The 18,288-nt window shown below is 59.7% G+C and overlaps 1 protein-coding gene across 1 annotated transcript in view; it reads left to right on the top strand.

Moving 5' to 3' along the window:
- The window catches only part of AFAP1 (actin filament associated protein 1), a 77,196-nt gene that overhangs the window by 28,755 nt on the left and 30,153 nt on the right, over positions 1-18,288 (top strand). Inside the window, 5 exon segments of the mRNA XM_079774771.1 lie at positions 4,513-4,641; positions 7,402-7,499; positions 8,889-8,997; positions 9,624-9,835; positions 13,064-13,243. Coding sequence (XP_079630897.1) covers positions 4,515-4,641; positions 7,402-7,499; positions 8,889-8,997; positions 9,624-9,835; positions 13,064-13,243 — 726 coding nt within the window. The 5' untranslated portion in view covers positions 4,513-4,514.

The raw sequence follows: 18,288 nt of genomic DNA, 5'->3' as shown, positions 1-18,288 counted from the left end.
GCCCCTGGGAATGTCTTTTACAGCCTGGCCGGGAACCCTAGTGACCCGACCTCCCTCCTCCCTCCCTCGCCTCCCCTGGGGAGTGCGGGGTCCTGGTCTGCAGCCCAGGAATCGGGCTTCCGAAGCGAGAAACGGGCCTGGGGTGGGTCGGGGTACGTCCATCATCATGACCAGGAAAAGCATGTGTGGCTCTGGGTTTCATCTCTTGCTTTTCACCAAACAATGGAGGGATGTTTTCTGTTAGGGCTTGAATCATCCATCCACATATTAATGTGCTTGTGCAAGTCATGATATCTTCCCCAAAGAATGTGCTCTGTGGACTTCCACAGCAGTTCCTGGGGGACTCCTTGCTGCCTCTGAAGAGCCGGAGCGGCAGATTCTCAGGACTCAGAATAGACACGGCGTTCCTCGGGGCCCTGGGGGACGTGGAGGAGTCAGTGCTGAGGCCGAGCGGTGGCTGTGTCCTGCTGACAGGAGAGCGACGAGGAGAGGCCCTGCTCTCTCCCCGCCGATTCCGATTCCGATGAAACCAGCCCCGAGGGCCTGCGGTCGGTCGGTGGGTCTCCCCGCGCTGCCTGCACAGAGCTGTTACCCCGCGCTGTGGCCAGGGCCCTGCGCTCAGCCGCGGTCTCTCACGGCCACCTGGAGTCCCACGTCTTCCCCCCCAGAGAGCACCGCCCGCCTGCTCTGAGGTCCTCTGGCCTCCGGGCAGCCCAGCCAGATAAGCGGAGGGAGGCCAGGAAGTGTTTGCGGAGTGGCCTGCCTCCCCGCTGTAACCCTATAAGGGAAGGTATGCTGGGGCCGTGCTTGCTGGCAGCTCCGTGCTCCCTGCCCCTCTGAGTGCTCCCAGGGCGCCTGCCCTCAGCAGAGAGGCCTGCCCAGGTGCCACCAGCCGGCAGAGAAGGCACCTGTCAGGCGGCCCCGCCACGGCTGGCTGTGTTCTGAGAATGTCACACGGAGTAGTTACTGTGAGGGGACGGGCTTGGCATTTCTCTCTGCAACTTCCTCTTCCAGACAAATCCCAGGAATCTGGTCTGTTACGGAGATCTAGGAACAAGCCGTGCGGGAACCCAGCAGGCACGTCCCGGTGTCTGTGGGGTGCTAGCTTCCCTGGCAGGCGGCGTGCTAGGCCGTCTGGGTGCAGAGCGGTCACACGGAGGCCCCTGACTTCAGACTGCCCCCCCTCCCCCCGACGGGGCAGGAGACAGATTCACGTAGCCACAGCGTGGTGAGGCTCGACGAAGGTGGGCCGAGGTGCTGGTAGCCAAGCTGAGCGTGGACGGGTAAAAGGCGGGTCGGTGTGTGTGGGGGGGACCAGACAGGGGCGTACAGGTGAGGGCGCCCCCGCAGAGAGCAGCAGGGAGCGCCCAGGTCACCACGGGAAGCAGCCTGATGCGTGCGGGGAGACGGCCGCATTCAGAAGCGCTAAGAGGGGCGCACAGGGCGGGAGGGGCTGGTTCCCCTGGTACAAGGTCCGCAGAAGGCATTGCAAAGAGAAGGTCGGGGACAAGGCGGATTCTGGGCGCAGGTCGGCCCGGGCCAGCCGTGTGTCACAGACGATTTCTAACGGGAGCCTCACGTGGCCCCTGGTCTCACTGAGGGACGAGGGAGGGGCTCTGTGGAGCCAGTGCCCGGGCTCCGCCTCTGGAGGCAGCGGGAGGAGCCGTGGTGGTGGCGGAGGCCCAGCAGCTAAGGGCCGCTCCCCAGGGCCCGGACGCCTGGAACCGGGGCAGGCGGTCCACCTCTCAGGCCTCCCTCTCTGGGGCCGGGCCGCAGGCTTGTTCCTCTTCGTCTCCTCCCGCAGTCTCTTCTGTTTACGTCTGAGTCTGGGTCGAAGTTCGAAGATCTCTTCCCACACCAAGGCTATACAAGAAGGTACTCCTCTCCTCGAGGACTTGAATGCTTGCGTTTTTTAACATTTTGATCCTCCAGTACCTTTATAGTTTTTCTGGTGTGTGATCTGAGGTCAGTATTCAGTTTCATTTGTTTTCCCAGTTACGACGAGTTGTCCCGCTCTGATGGCGAGGCCTGTCGTAGCCCGGGCGCTGAGGCCTGCGCGGATGCTGTGTGCCTGTCGGCACCAGGGCAGCGCCTCCGTCAGGGTCTGCAGCTGCGGAGGATGTCGTGGACGGAGGAAGCGCAGGTTGGGGAAGAAACCCCTAAACCAGCAGCTCCCCGACTTTCTGCTCAGGGCCTTTTGGTCTCATAATACGGATTGAGGACCCCAGAGAGCTGTTATTTATGTGGGGACATCTATAGGCACTCGCCGCTCTGGAGCTTGGAGCTGGCCGATTAGTTAGTGATTCAGTGAAGAAATGATACATATTTCTGAGCAGTGGCCGTGCTCAGCAAACGGGTAGCTGCGAGTGCACTGCTGCTGCTGCGGGAGGTCCCGGGACGCAGGCCGCCTGCCCAGGGCGAGCGGGCTCTAGCCCCTGCGTCTGCGTGCCGAGCGCTCTGAGACCTTGTTTGGGTGGAAGCACATGACAACAGCCGGCCCGCACAGACGTGTGGCTGGAAAGGAGAGTATTTTAGGGCCTTTCAGAACATCGTGGGTACTTTTCTTTGATTCTACACCCAAACTTGACAAGTGCTAGTTTCTCAAAGGTGAGCTGCAGTGTGGACTCCGGAGCTGTAGCAAAAGAGCACTTCAGCCCGGCCGGGTGGCTCAGTGGGTGAGCGTCGACCTCTGAACCAGGAGGTCAGGTTCGATTCCCGGTCAGGCACATGCCTGGGTTGCAGGCTCGATCCCCAGTGGGGGGCGTGTAGGAGGCAGCGGGTCCATGCTTCTCTCCCATCGCTGATGTTTCTGCCTCTCTCTCTCTCTCTCTCTCTCTCTCTCTCTCTCTCTCTGAAACGAATAGGAACATTTTAAAAAGAGCGCTGCGTTCTACTGCGTCAGCGCACTTTGCCTGACGCACGGTAAGGGGTCCCGCCGCGCGTGGCAGTGTGCGCCGTGGCTCACGGAGCGGTGCCCGCCTTCCCAGTGCTGGCATGCTGCAGGACACGCATCAGAAAACCACGCTTTCCCAAGAGGCAGCCAGGCTGCCTCAGGCTGAGAAGTGGCTCACACGCACGGCCCCCCCCACCCCCCCAGGGCCTTAAAGAAGTGTGTCCTCAGGGTTTGGAGGTGGAATAAAAGCTGGAGGTGCTTTTTCCTGCTTCATCAGAGTCACCAGGCACTTCCCAGCGAAAGTGCGTGTTTTGTTTGGGGGCACAGGTGTGTGGTGAGGTGCAGTGACCGGCGCATTTGGGGCCACTGGCCTGACTGAGAGGCCAGCAGGTTAACCCCCTCGCGTTGGCACCGTGAGTGCAGAGCGGCGGAGAGCGTCTTCATACTATGAGAACAGCTGGATCCTAAAAGGAGTCCGGCAGAGCCAGCGGCATGACTTAAAACTTGCTGATACCCTAGCCCCGTGGTCGGCAAACTGCGGCTCGCGAGCCACATGCGGCCCTTTGGCCCCTTGAGTGTGGCTCTTCCACAAAATACCACGGCCTGGGCGAGTCTATTTTGAAGAACGGGTGTTAGAAGAAGTTTAACTTTAAAAAATTTGGCTCTCAAAAGAAATTTCAATCGTTGTCCTGTTGATATTTGGCTCTGTTGCCTAATGAGTTTGCCAACCACTGCCCTAGCCAGTTTGGCTCAGTGAATAGAGCATCCGCCTGAGGACTAAAGGGTCCCGGGTTCGATTCCGGTCAAGGGCACGTACCTCAGTTGCAGGCTTGATTCCCGGGCCTGGCTAGGGCACGTGTGGGAGGCAAGCAATCGATGTGTCTCTCTCACATCCATGTTTCTCTCTGTGTCTCTCTCTCCCTTCCACTCTCTTAAAAAATCAATGGAAAAGTATCCTCGGGTGAGGATTAACAAAAACAAACAAACAAAAACGTGCTGATGATCTAAATCTTTCTGATGATTGAAAACTTGCTAATGATTTAAAACGTGCTGACGTAGTCCGTCTTGTGGCCATGAGCGGGAGGGGCTGGCCCAGCCCTCGAAGGAAGACAGGACGGGAAGCAGGCCCGACCGTGCCCTGGCAGCCCTCCTGGGCCTCCCCATCCCCGTGGCAGCCGTACAAACCCGTGCCCAGCCGCCGCCTTCGTGGGGTGAGCCAGCCCTACAAAAGCAGAGTCGGGTGTGGCTTCCGAAACCAGGTCCTAGTGGTTATTGGAAAACTGTTTGGCATTTGAAACTCCCGTCTCCTCCTTGACGTTGGAATTGAATTTGGTGCAAACGACACCAAGCGGTGATGTCAGCCTTGCCTCCATCTGCTGGCGACGTGGCTTGGGCGCCTGCCTCCCCGCCGAGCATGCTGCCTCAGCCAGTGCAGGAGTAGCACGCGTGTGCGGAGGAGGGTGCGTGACGCTGTTGGGGGCCTGGTTCCAGCAGACCGGTTCCCGTGGGAATGCCATATTCCACCAGCAAGGAGTGCAAGGCTTTGAGTCGGGTCTGGCATTTGTGTTTTGACATTTGCAAATCAGTGAGTCTAATGACGCCTCCTCCCTCGTTTTCAGCCATGGAGGAGTTAATAGTTGAACTGCGTCTCTTTCTTGAACTCCTGGACCACGAATACCTAACGTCCACCGTCAGGGAGAAGAAGGCCGTGATCACGGACATCCTGCTCAGGATACAGGCCTCCAAAGGTGCGTGCCCCCCCCAACCCCCCGTCCCCTAGCGTCCCACATCTCTGACCCCCCCTTTCCTAAAGCGCAGTCCTTGGTTTAGTAACGTGTGAGTTTGTTTAATCATGAAGTTGTCCTTGAAGGTCTTACTGTATGCCGGGTGCTAGCCTTTAAGGAGCTAAAGGCACAGTGGGTGTGTTGGGGCCCCCAGAGCACCCCACCCTTTGGAGATTCCCGAGGAGGACTCAGCGTATAGAGGTACCTTCTCATGCCAGGGTTTGGGTATTACCGGGGAGGGCGGCTGCGCAGGCAGGCGCCGGGGACAGGCCGCGTGGTCCGGAGGGGCCGTGTGCAGCCCCCTCATGCCGGCCCCTCCCTGAGTGTCGCACGGAGCATGGCCTTCCCTCCGCAGAACAGGCGCAGCCTCCTGTGTGCCCCAGGCCCAGAACCCCAGAAGAAGGTGTGTGAGGGTGACAGAGACAGAGCCAATGGGAGAGAGACAGAGAGAGAGGGAGGGCGGGGGAGAGAGAGAGGAGAGAGGAGAGAGGAGATTAATTTAGGGGCTGGTTTTTGGGGCTCTGGAGGCTGAGAAGCCCTCCATGTCGCTGCAGGGAGAGACCAGGACGGCGGGGGTGGGTTCAGCGCGGTCGGGAGGCCTGGAATGGGGGCGGGGGTGTGAGTCCTGATCTGAGTCCAAGAGCGCGAGACCCGATGTCGAGGCAGGAGAGGGGCGTCCCAGGCCAGGAGAGGGGCGTCCCAGGCCAGGAGAGGGGTGTCCCAGGCCAGCCAAGAGCCTGCTGCTGCTCCTCCACCTTCTGTGCTCTGCGGGCCCTCCCTGTTGGGTGCTGCCCGCCCACGTGGGAGAGGCACCGCTCCCTCAGCTCACCGATTCCAATGCCAGTCTCTTCCAGAAGCACCCTCCCAGCCACACCCAGAAACAGGGCTCCCCAGCTCTCCGCACCCCTCAGCCCAGTCAATGCACACAAGATTCCCCACCACAGCCGGTGTTCAGTGTAAGCCACGTGTTTGCACACACAGTCCAAGCACAGCGAACCAACCCTGGCCTTTAGGGACAGTGGCAGCTCTGAGAGCCACGCTCCCAGGTGCCAGCCACGGCATCGCTGCCAGCAGGCCTTCAGAGAGCAGCCTCCGGCCAGCTTGTGCCCAGAGGGTGGGACAGGGACGGTGGGGGTAGCCGGTCAGCATGCGGTACACTGGGGTGTAGGAGAGCCCTCGGTGGGACTCCGGTCCGTTCGGTGAGAGCGTGGGAGGGCGGGGCCGCGCTGGGGTCCGGGGGCTCTGGGAGACTGGGAGGAGCTGGAGGAGACGTGAGGTTCCTTCTCCGCGGCTTCGCTGGGTCAATCAGCACACACTCTGCCCTTTTTGAGGGTACAGCTCGTTGGTTTTAGGCTGTGAAGCCATGTAGGACACAGTTAGGTTTGCATTCTGGACCTCGGGGGAAGGATTGTAGCAGATTGAGGGGGGCCACAGGAGGCCTGGTGGGGGAGCCCTGCCGCCGAGAGGGAGCACAGGAGAGGACCTGGGGCAGGTCTCACTGCCTCCCTGCCCGACCCCTCCATGTGCGTCTCCGCGGGGCCCACACTGTGTGGCTGGAAAGGGAGTGTGTGGGTGCCTTTTCGGATAAGGGTGCTGCCTCCTTTGATCCTGCACCCACACTCAGCGGGTGGTCGTTTCTTCGGGGTCACAGGCAGTGCAGACGGACGGGTTTGGTTCCCGGCTAGGCCCGTCGCCAAGGCGGTGACCTTGCAGAGTCACTCTGTGCTTCAGTTGCCTCACCTGCGAGAGGGCAGAGGCACGCCTCCCTAGAGGGGTTAATGAGGTGCATTTCCAAACGGCCTGACACTTAGACATTCAGAGAGCATTCTCCCAGCTCGCCCCCTCGCCCCCTCGCCCCCTCGGCCAGGCTTCTCTCCGCCCTCAGAGCCTCTGCCCTCAGCGCGCTGTCTCTCCCCACCCCCACCCCCTCCCTCTGCCCGAGCCCAGGCCTGTGTTTCTTTATGCTTCCTCCCGACTTCCTTCTGATATTTCCACTTCACTGATTCTCTCCTCGGCTCTTTCATTTGCTTGAGACTCGCCCACTGCGGTTTTACTTCTGTCCTTTTTCTTTCTTTTCCCCTCACTGTCCCGCTCTCCGCAGGCACCTGGTCTGTGCTGCCGTGTCTGCGGGCGGGGACTGACTTTCCCTTTCCCCGCCTGTGGCTCCGCTGACCGCCGAGGAAGGACCGCTGCCCAGGTCTTCCCGGCGAGTCTGACTGTGCTGTGCCCGAACGGACGCTGCTGCTTCCTCCTCCGGCCGCCCTGTCCTGTGTCCCTCAGTCAGCTGCGTGTCTCCTGCCCTCCCGGCTCGGATCTGAGTGCCCGGGAGGGCGAGCTGGGCCCTCAGGTCAGCAAGAAGCCGCGTCTCTTACGGCCTCTGAGCTCAGGAGGGGCTCAGTGCAGACTGCTGTCCCAGAGCCGCTGCCCCTTCGGGCCGGGCACGGGCAGCCGGGCACCGGGCAGCCGGGCCGGAGCTCAGTGAACGGGTCTCCGGAGGCCGTGGCCCCGCGGGAAAGCGCAGGCGTCGCTGGCTCCACCCCTTCCTCCTGGTGGTGCGGCCATGGCTCTTCAGCCTTTTCCCGCCGCAGGCTCTCGTCGATGCGATGGAGAAGAAGGCACCTGCCCTGCCGGGGCGGGAGGGTCCGAGGCCGTAGGCGAAGGCTCCAGCGGGCCGAGGCGGTGAGCGTCCTCCTCCTCACCGGCCTGTGCTTGCTGTGCCCGCAGGTTCTGAAGCCAGAGACCACGCTCCGAAGCAGGAGACCCCCAGCAGCCTGCCGGCGCCTCCCCAGATGCCTCTGCCGGAGATCCCGCAGCCCTGGCTGGTGAGTCGCCGATTCTGGAGGGAAGGGGCCGCCTCGGGTGCTGTGGGAGCTGCCGGAGCAGCCGGTAGGAGGCTGGGGGAGCCTCCCCGGGGGCGGGCGCCGCTTAGAAGGTCACTGCGGCTGCAGCGCCGAGGAAATGGGGACTCAGCGGCCCAGTGTCGGCGTGGAGGCTGGGCTTGGCCCGCTCACTCTGGGTCAGCGGCGCTGGAATGCCGCCATCTGAAACGCCGAGATGCTTCTTCTGGGATAAAAAGTTCTTTAGAAGAAAAATGCGCACATATTCCCGGGATGTGTATTTCACTGACTTACGCATCAGAACTTCTCTGGAATTCTTTGCCACCTTTGCGGTCTGGGCCTCTCCCAGGTTTTCATGTGTGTCCCCTTCCCGCCCTTCGCTGCTTCCTCACGTGCTTACCGGGGGTTAGACGTGCGTTCCGGGTCTGAGCAGTCGGTCACAGGGCAGCTCTCTCTCTCTCTCTCTCTCTCTCTCTCTCTCTCTCTCTCTCTCGTCCGCGGTCTGCGGTTTCCTAATGCTCGCTCCGCCGGAGGGAGCGGCAGGGAGCGGGCCACTGCCCGCCGGGCCGCAGCTGCTGAGCCAAGTGTGCGCAGCGATGGCCTCGTTTGTTTCTTCGTTATCTTTTGTTGTTATTGTTTGTGATTGATTTTAGAGAGAGAAAGGGAGAGAGAGAAATAGAAGCATCGATGAGGTAGAATCATAGATCGGCTGCCTCCTATCTGCCCCCCACTGGGGATCGAGCCCACAGCCTGGGCATGTGCCCTTGACCTGGAATTGAACCGTGACCTCCTGGATCATAGATCGACACCCGACCACCGAGGCACACTGGCCGGGCTCCCCTTTTCTTTGTGACAGGGTCCTGCAGTGTTAGGAGCCTGGCGATGCTGGGCACCCCTCCTCACTCCTTCAGTCCCCACTTCCCTGGTGCTGACTGATGAGCACCAGGCAGACCCGAATCGTCCCGGAGCTCCCAGCTCGGGGTGGGCCTCGGAGAAGCCAGTGCTGGAGACTCGGCGGGCAGCGGTGTGGGGACAGCTGTGGGGACAAAGAGGCGAGGCACCTGTGCCAGTTCTGGGGGGCGCGTCCCCGGTTCCGCTTGGGAAGGTGACTCGGAGCCAGAGCTGGGTTTGCAAGGCGCTCCCGGGACACGGGCTGCACGCCTGGTCCCTGCCGGCGGCTGTGCCGGGTGCGGGGCGCGTGGCCAGGCTGGCTGGGCTGGACAGTGAGCAGGAACGTCGGGCGCGGACGGACGCCAGCGCCGCTTCATAGGCGACGCTCTTCCCCCAGAGAACTTTCCAGGGGAGGGGGACGCGCCCATCAGTGCCTGCGGGCCCGGGCGCCCCCAGTGACGCTCCTGTCCCTTCCGTTCGCAGCCCCCCGACAGCGGGCCGCCCCCGCTGCCCACATCCTCGCTCCCGGAGGGTTACTATGAGGAGGCCGTGCCGCTGAGTCCCGGGAAAGCTCCGGAATACATCACGTCAAGTGAGTGTCGGGGCCCCAGACGGTGGGGGAGCCAGGCTTTTGTGGCGCGAGGCAGGGCCCAGGCACCGTGGGCGTGGGGGGAGTCAGAGAGGGCGCGAAGGGCAGGTGTCCTCCTACCCCCGCCCCCCCCCCCCCCCCCCTGAACTTGGGCTGTGACTCCGCGGAGTGAGAGCTCATGCTGTGGAAACGTGTCCGGGAGACACGCTCCCTGTGGGCAGAGGGAAGGGCTGTCTGGCCTGTCCTTGTGCCGGGCGGGGGTCCGCAGGCAGGCGCGGGGGGCACTGGGTGCAGGGGTCTCCCCCGAGGCTCCTGCTGGGCAGACAGGTTTCCTGGGACGTGTCTGCCGAGTAGCTGTCTCGGCGAGACTCCCCTCAGCTGCCGCCTGGCGACCCTGAGAGCACCCCTCCGCGTTACCCCAGCTCTCACCGATCCAGGACGGCCCTCACACTGCCCAGCCGGTTACAGCTCTCGTTGGGTCCCCTGCGGTCGAGGAGCTGCTGTCCTCATGGTCATTACCATTTCCCGGCACACGAGGCCGACGCCCGTCCTCGCCTGCGGATAGAAGGGTGCACCCCGAGCCCGGGAGGCCGTCTGTAACGGGGTCTTCACTCCCTCGTTGCTGACAGATTACGACTCGGATGCAATGAGCAGCTCTTACGAATCGTACGACGAGGAGGAGGAGGACGGCAAGGGGAAGAAGACGCGCCACCAGTGGCCCTCGGAGGAGGCCTCCATGGACCTGGTGAAGGACGCCAAGATCTGCGCCTTCCTGCTGCGCAAGAAGCGCTTCGGACAGTGGACCAAGCTGCTCTGCGTCATCAAAGACACCAAACTACTGGTACAGCCTGGCCGCCGGCCCTGTGTGCAGGCGCGGAGGACTCCCCGGCGTCCCTGTGGGGACATTGCCCCAGCAGCTCCCTCAGCGAAGGGGGGAGGGACGCACAGGCCTCTGCGCCCGCGCTGGCGGACAGGCCGTGTCTTCCGTGCGGAGGTTCCGCCCTCCCTACAGCAGGCAGAGGGCGAGCCCTCCCTCCGGCAGGGTCTGCGGTTTGTGTGAGGGGAGGCACAGAGCTGAGCTGGCCAGAAGTGCGGGATGGATCTTCCCATTTGTAGTGAGTCAGTGGATTCCTCAAAGCCAGGTCAGAAGGGGGCTGGGCGGCCGCGCCGGTCCAGGGAGCATGGCCAGCACAGGAAATTCTTTTGGAAAGCGAAGGGCCAGCTTGCTTTCTCTCTCTCTCTCTCTCTCTCTCTCTCTCTCTCTCTCTCTCTCTTTCTTTCCTTCTCTCTCTCTCTCTCTTTCTTTTTTTCTCTCTCTCTCTCTTTCTTTTTTTCTCTCTCTCTCTCTCTTTCTCTCTCTCCCCTTCCCCCCCATCCTTCCTTTTGTGAGAGGCCGCGTAGGAAGCGAGGCTAAGTGGCGGAGAGGCAGGGGCCGGACACTCAGACCCTCTGCTGGGTGGTGCTCCGGCAGGACCTGCCCGGGAGGCAGGCACGGCTCGTGGCGGCCCCTCGCCCTGCCCTCCCCGCCCCCACCTTCCTTCCAGCTTTGGGCACCTTGGTGTTCCCAGAATTACGGTTTTCAGAGTGTGTTTTTGCTTTTTGTTTTTCCTTCAAATGAACCATGAGAGAAAAAAACACTCAAAACTCTGACATTAAAAGAGAACGTGAGAAATTATGTTTCTGTATGTCACTCTTCAGTGGGGCAGCTAGCTCTCTTATAGATTCACCTGTGAGTTATCGGGATCTTATTTCACTAGATTCTTAGGACATGGAATATTTTTTAATTAGTAGTTTTGTTCAATTATTTCTAAAAAACAGCGAGAGTACATGTTTTTTCCACGTGTGCGGCCTAAAAGCTCCCAAATTTAGAACATGCCCCAAATGACGGGGGATTTTAAAGTAAAGAATGAAAAAAGATGAGGGAGATTAATATGATGCTTATTATCAATCTGACATGATGGCGCAAGATGTGGGTCTATTACATCAGTGCTTTCAAAATACAGCGGCGCCTGGCGAAAGTTCTGAAACGCCGCGGGAGCCTGCTGCTCGGGGTAGCCGTCGGAGTGCCGCCCTCGCCGCACCCCTGCTGCAGGCTGCCCGCACGCCTCCCCCCTTTTGCTTCGTTCTCCATCTCCTGCCCTCAGTCCGTCTTCATAGCCGGGGTAACACCTGCCGCTTAGAGTAGCTGTAAATCCCAGAAGAAATTAGTGGAAAACCGCGTGAAAGTCTGTCTTCAATCAAGTGCAGAGACAAAGTCAGCGATTTTCATTATAAAGGGTTTTTGTTTTGGTTCTAAAACGGCCTGTGGTCCAATTGCCCAGATGACCCCGTTGACCTGAGAAAAGATTAGCAGTGACAGCAGGGCGAATGCTTTCCCAGTCTGAGCAGCATAGGAACTGAGGCCGAACAGGAAGCCGGCCTCTTGCCTTACGTGTTCCTCGGAGGCACGCCACTCCAGTGTCTTCATACCCTTCCGGGGAGCCTGCTCCCCTCTGCCCAGAGCCCCCAGGCCGCGAGGCCCTGCTCCCTCGCTGCAGAGGCCGGCAGACAGCTCGTCCCGGTCATGCTCCCTTCCCAGCGGCTCTGCCTCCACTGCCAGGGGGCGCTGTGAAGGCCCAGCCTGCGGGGGGGGGGGAGGGCGGGGGGGGGGGCCTGACAGCACCTTCCAGCTCCGAGCCCGCCCCCACCGCCGCCTTAGCTTCTTCCCCGCAGGCCCTGCCTCTGCCTCTGCCTCCTCTCCCCGGCCTGCTCTTGGGCCCCCATGTAGAGGCCCGGCTGCTCTCTGCCTCAGCAGCTTCCGGGGCCCGCAGCGACCTCCGAGGGCAGCTCGGCAGCTCCCTGCGGACGCAGCCAGGGCGAGGCGTGGGCTGAGAGAAAACACGAGCTGTAGCGGTTCCTTTCTGTGCTCAGCTTCCTTCCCACCTACGGAAGGCGGAAAACCCGGGCTTGTAACCTCCACAGCAGTCCGAGGTGCATTGGCCTAGGTGTGTGTTTTGTTCTTCCCTTTTATTTCTTTCTTAAGCTTTTTAAAAAATATATTTTTATTGATTTCAGAGAGGAAGGGAGAGGGAGAGAGAGATAGACAAACATCCATGATGAGAGAGAATCATTGATCAGCTGCCTCCTGCACGCCCCCACTGGGGATCGAGCCCACAACCCGGCATGTGCCCTTGACTGGAATTGAACCTGGGACCCTTCAGTCCACAGGCTGACGCTCTATTTATTGAGCCACACCGGCTAGGACGGTTCTTCCTTTTTAGACAGGGCAGCCATCATTTGAGATATTTTAAAAAGTGGATATATTCCATCCACGTGTCATTCAAGAAGCATGGTTTTGGAACTGCAGATAATTACTTCTGAAAATAGGCATCCATGTACCCATTCCTCCTCAGTAGATGGCTTAGAGGCAAGTGTAGGACTCACCTGGGTTGGGGCTGGAGTCCTGGGTTGGCAAGTTACGTAACCAAAGTTACAGGTTACTTAACGAAGTCCCTAAACCAGGTTAACTCACTCCGCAAAACAGGCATCTGTGAGGGGGAAGTGCAGGAGGGGACGCCGGGTCCTCTATCAACCAGAGGCACGCTGTGCAGACGCTGTTGTCCGTTCTGTGTTGATATGTGTACTCTTACTGAAGCCGTCCATCTGTCTTCCAGAGAGAGGGTGGAGAGGAGGCAGGGGGATGCCGAGGGCAGGCTGTGGAATAGAGTGTGCAGGGCCGTGCACGTCAACAAACCTACTAACTCGTATTCCCGGAGCCTCCGGTGAACGCACGTTAGATCACCAGCCGCCAGCGCAGGGCCCTTCGGTTCGCCGCGGGCCATGTCAGTGATGGCCGGAGACTTTGCTGAGTTCACGGGTGGATGCATTTTCACGTGCACGGAGACGAGCGTGGGTGGGGAGCGGGGTGGCAGGGGGAGCCTGCAGGTCCATTTTCCAGTCGCAGAGCAGCCCCACTATTGGTGAGACCTCCAGGCGCCGCGCCCACGCCCCCGTTTTCGTTCTGCCACGTTTTGTCAGTCTCCTGCCTGACCCCCGCGTGGCCTGACGTGGCTTTCTCCTGTCGCTGCAGTGCTATAAGAGCTCCAAGGACCAGCAGCCGCAGATGGAGCTGCCCCTGCCGGGCTGCAGCATCGCGTACATCCCGAAGGACGGCAAGAAGAAGAAGCACGAGCTGAAGATCACCCAGCAGGGCACCGACCCCCTGGTCCTCGCGGTGCAGAGCCAGGAGCAGGCCGAGCAGTGGCTGAAGGCAAGTTGTGGGCGTGGCTTCTGAGCCGGGTCATCGGCAGCTGCTCTGAGATCTGGCGTTATTTTAGTTTGTGTTTTTTCAGGCAGGCGCAAATGGGCTAACCTGAACAGTTTGGCCCTTGGTCGTGGGGTGTTCTGATGACTCAGGTCGGTCACTGTCACACTTCTCTTCAGGGACATGCTGGCCCCATCGGCAGGCTGCTTCTAGCACCGTCTCCCTTGGATTTTCTGGTTTCACTTTGTTGTGTCCGGGATGCAGACTCTTTTGTATTTAATCTGCTTGGGATTCCTTAGGCTTCTGAAATCTGTGGATTGTCATCGGTCTAAGTGTCAGGAAAAATTTCAGCCATTTCTCTTCAAATATAACTTTGCGCCATTTCCTCCCCTCCTCCTGACAGCATTTAAATATCTGTGAGGCCTTTTCACTATATTCTCCGTCTTCTCTCCTTGTATTTACTGTCCCCCTTTTTAAAAAATTTTAGTCTGGTCAACTTGTTCTTGTTACTTTCCAGCTCACTGTTGCTCTTTAGCTGTGTCTAATCTGCTATTAAATTTGTCCCTGTTCAGTGTGTTCTTAATTTCGGTTATGGTAGTTTTTAGTTCTAGAATTTCAGGTTGTTTCTTTCAGGAATGTTTGCTTAGCCTTTTACCTCCACAGCAAGCACGTGGCGGGCCTGGCGTTCTGACTGGGTTTGGTGGAGGGCGGTGGGCCTGCTCCCGGCTGCGCTCTGCGTGTTCTTGTTGACGCCAGCCTGTCTGCTTGTGCTGGGTCACCTGGTGATCATGCTGGTCATTGTATTTGGGGAAAACATTATTTCAGTAACTTTTATATCAGCTTCATTGAGGTACACCATACAGTTTGCCCTGTTAAAGTATGACTCATTGTTTTTAGTACATTCACAGTTGTGCAACCATCGCCATTAATCTAGTTTCAGAAGATTTCATCACCCCAAGGAGAAAATCCGCACTCACTACCAGCAGTCACTGCCCGCCCTGCCCGCCCCCGCCCCAGGCCACCACTCCTCTGTCCTCCCCCACTGGCCTGTTCTCCCATTCTGTGTACACGCACTCTTGTCCCTCGTGATGGGCTTTTTTCACTTAGCGTTGTTTTCAGGGGTCATCCATGTTGTCACGTGTATCAGCATTCCATTGCTTTGTATTGCTTTTTCTGTCAAAGCTAAGAAACTGTTGTTTAACCCAAAGTCCTGAAGATTGCTATCTGTGTCTCCTTCTAACAGCTTTATGCAGTGTTAGCTCCTAAACGTAGGCCGTGGCCCTTTCTTACCCAAGTAAGCTGAGTTACCGCACTGCCATCCACTTCCTCCCGAGGCTTTCCAGGTTTGGAAATGAGGCTTGAACGTAACCATTCGGTGTCTTTTGAGTGAGGCGCACACCGTGGTCAGTGTGTGGCATGGGGATTGCGCAGCCAGGCCGGGACTCGGCACGCTTCCAGACCTGCCATTTGTTTCTCTCCGTTTGGCCTGCAACTTCCACTACCAGCAGCTCTTGCCAGGACTCACTGTGTGTGTGTGTGTGTGTGTGTGTACACAGATGCCAAAAACATGAGCCCTTTTGTAGGGAGGGTCGGTCAGAACCAGAGCAGCATTCCCAGAATCGGAGAGGTCAGGTTTCCTTAAGAATGTGCGGAGGTTGTGCTTCTGGAGATGAGGGCTCAGGTTGAAAGCAAACAAAAATACCACAGAACATAAAACAATCTGGATCTTGAAGGATTGTGATTCTGAATTTGGATTCAGTTCTTTAAATACATACTGAACATCTCCCGGGACTTGGCTCTGTACAATGAAACCAGCAGCACCAAACCTCATGTGTAGCTGTTCGCGGCACTTGGTGCTAACCCCTTAGTACTTCTTCATGAACTCTGCGGGCGGTGTGGCCATAAGTGGGTTCAGAATATAGACAGCTTCATGGAATACCTGCTATGCTAACCAGAAGGACAGGGAGGGGAGCGCTGGCAAATAGAACAGGGGGAGAGCGCTGACCCATAGAACAGGGGGGAGAGCGCTGACCCATAGAACAGGGAGGGGAGAGCGCTGGGCCATAGAACAGGGGGAGAGCGCTGGGCCATAGAACAGGGGGAGAGCGCTGACCCATAGAACAGGGGGAGAGCGCTGACCCATAGAACAGGGGGAGAGCGCTGACCCATAGAACAGGGGGAGAGCGCTGACCCATAGAACAGGGAGGGGAGAGCGCTGACCCATAGAACAGGGGGAGAGCGCTGGGCCATAGAACAGGGGGAGAGCGCTGACCCATAGAACAGGGGGAGAGCGCTGACCCATAGAACAGGGGGAGAGCGCTGACCCATAGAACAGGGGGAGAGCGCTGGGCCATAGAACAGGGGGAGAGCGCTGACCCATAGAACAGGGGGAGAGCGCTGGGCCATAGAACAGGGGGAGAGCGCTGACCCATAGAACAGGGGGAGAGCGCTGACCCATAGAACAGGGGGAGAGCGCTGACCCATAGAACAGGGGGAGAGCGCTGACCCATAGAACAGGGGGAGAGCGCTGACCCATAGAACAGGGGGAGAGCGCTGACCCATAGAACAGGGGGAGAGCGCTGGGCCATAGAACAGGGGGAGAGCGCTGGGCCATAGAACAGGGGGAGAGCGCTGACCCATAGAACAGGGGGGAGAGCGCTGACCCATAGAACAGGGGGAGAGCGCTGGGCCATAGAACAGGGGGGGAGCGCTGACCCATAGAACAGGGGGAGAGCGCTGGGCCATAGAACAGGGGGGGAGCGCTGACCCATAGAACAGGGGGAGAGCGCTGACCCATAGAACAGGGGGAGAGCGCTGGGCCATAGAACGGGGAGAGCGCTGACCCATAGAACAGGGGGGGAGCGCTGACCCATAGAACAGGGGGAGAGCGCTGACCCATAGAACAGGGGGAGAGCGCTGACCCATAGAACAGGGGGAGAGCGCTGACCCATAGAACAGGGGGAGAGCGCTGACCCATAGAACAGGGGGAGAGCGCTGACCCATAGAACAGGGGGGGAGCGCTGACCCATAGAACAGGGGGAGAGCGCTGACCCATAGAACAGGGGGAGAGCGCTGACCCATAGAACAGGGGGAGAGCGCTGGGCCATAGAACAGGGGGAGAGCGCTGGGCCATAGAACAGGGGGGAGAGCGCTGACCCATAGAACAGGGGGAGAGCGCTGACCCATAGAACGGGGAGAGCGCTGGGCCATAGAACAGGGGGAGAGCGCTGACCCATAGAACAGGGAGGGGAGAGCGCTGACCCATAGAACAGGGGGAGAGCGCTGACCCATAGAACAGGGGGAGAGCGCTGGGCCATAGAACAGGGGGAGAGCGCTGGGCCATAGAACAGGGGGAGAGCGCTGGGCCATAGAACAGGGGGAGAGCGCTGACCCATAGAACAGGGCGAGAGCGCTGACCCATAGAACAGGGCGAGAGCGCTGACCCATAGAACAGGGGGAGAGCGCTGGGCCATAGAACAGGGGGAGAACGCTGACCCATAGAACAGGGGGAGAGCGCTGACCCATAGAACAGGGGGAGAGCGCTGACCCATAGAACAGGGGGAGAGCGCTGACCCATAGAACAGGGGGAGAGCGCTGACCCATAGAACAGGGCAAGAGCGCTGACCCATAGAACAGGGGGAGAGCGCTGGGCCATAGAACAGGGGGAGAGCGCTGACCCATAGAACAAGGGGAGAGCGCTGACCCATAGAACAGGGGGAGAGCGCTGACCCATAGAACAGGGGTAGAGCGCTGGGCCATAGAACAGGGGGAGAGCGCTGACCCATAGAACAGGGGGAGAGCGCTGACCCATAGAACAGGGGGAGAGCGCTGGGCCATAGAACAGGGGGAGAGCGCTGGGCCATAGAACAGGGGGAGAGCGCTGACCCATAGAACAGGGGGAGAGCGCTGACCCATAGAACAGGGGGAGAGCGCTGGGCCATAGAACAGGGGGAGAGCGCTGACCCATAGAACAGGGGGGAGAGCGCTGACCCATAGAACAGGGAGAGAGCGCTGACCCATAGAACAGGGGGAGAGCGCTGACCCATAGAACAGGGGGAGAGCGCTGGGCCATAGAACAGGGGGAGAGCGCTGGGCCATAGAACAGGGGCAGCGCTGGTGCTCCTGGTCCTCTCTCTGTGCCTGGGGCATCGCTAAGGCTTAGTCTGGGGAAAGGTGAATCATCTCATGACACCGGGTGCCTCGAATAACCCTCGTGTGGCCCAGGCTGTCTGGGTCTCTGGTGCCCTGAATGCGGACCCTGCACACTGTGCTGGCAGGAGGTGAGCTCCAGCAAGAAGTGAGGGAGGCCCAGGTGTGGAGGTTACAGATGTGCGAGGTTACAGATGTGCGGTGAACCAGGAAAGGTGGTCCGTGAGCTGGATGGCTGAGTGTCCTCATCCGGTGGCCTCGGATTCCTCGGTTCCCCAAACCTCTGAGGGCCAATGGGACCTGGTGGGAAGCAGCAGAGCCAGGGACAGAAGGTGACCTGGGGCGAGTGTGACACTGTGTAGTGACAGGACAGTGGGGGCTGTGTTGGTGCTGCGGCCCCTTTTCCCTGAGGATTTCCAGCACCGAGCAGAGGGCTGGGCGGTTTGTCACGCCGACTACGTGAGGGCCGGCCTCTCTGCTTCTGTTCACTCATCCCTTTGTTCCCATAGGAAGTCTCCTGTGCAGTTTGCCTCCTCGCCCCTCCTTTTTTCTGTAGTCCCGCTTTCTTCAGTTGCCACTTGAGCGAGGCGTGCAAACTGGCCTAAGGAGGCGCAGCCCTCACATGGGCATGAGCACAGCTTGCAGCAGGACAGACTGCACATGCCGCGCACGGGCCCGCGTCTGACGGAGGACGCGTGGCTGGTGTGGCGCGTGGAGAGCAGCCAGACCGTATTCCCCCGTGGGAGGGCAGAGCGGGCTTCCTGGTCATGTGAGACCTGAGCTGAGTCTGGAAGGACGCGTCCTGCTTCGCTGAGAGAAAGGGCACTGTCCTCCGTGGTCACACCCGCCCACAGGCCCGCACCAGGAGGCGGGCAGGGGCGCGGGGCTGTGCGGCCGGGCTG

This window comes from Cnephaeus nilssonii (assembly GCF_951640355.1).
Source record: "Cnephaeus nilssonii genome assembly, chromosome: 1".
Classification (NCBI taxonomy): Eukaryota; Metazoa; Chordata; class Mammalia; order Chiroptera; family Vespertilionidae; genus Cnephaeus; species Cnephaeus nilssonii.
This window is presented reverse-complemented; position numbering and strand designations above follow the sequence as displayed.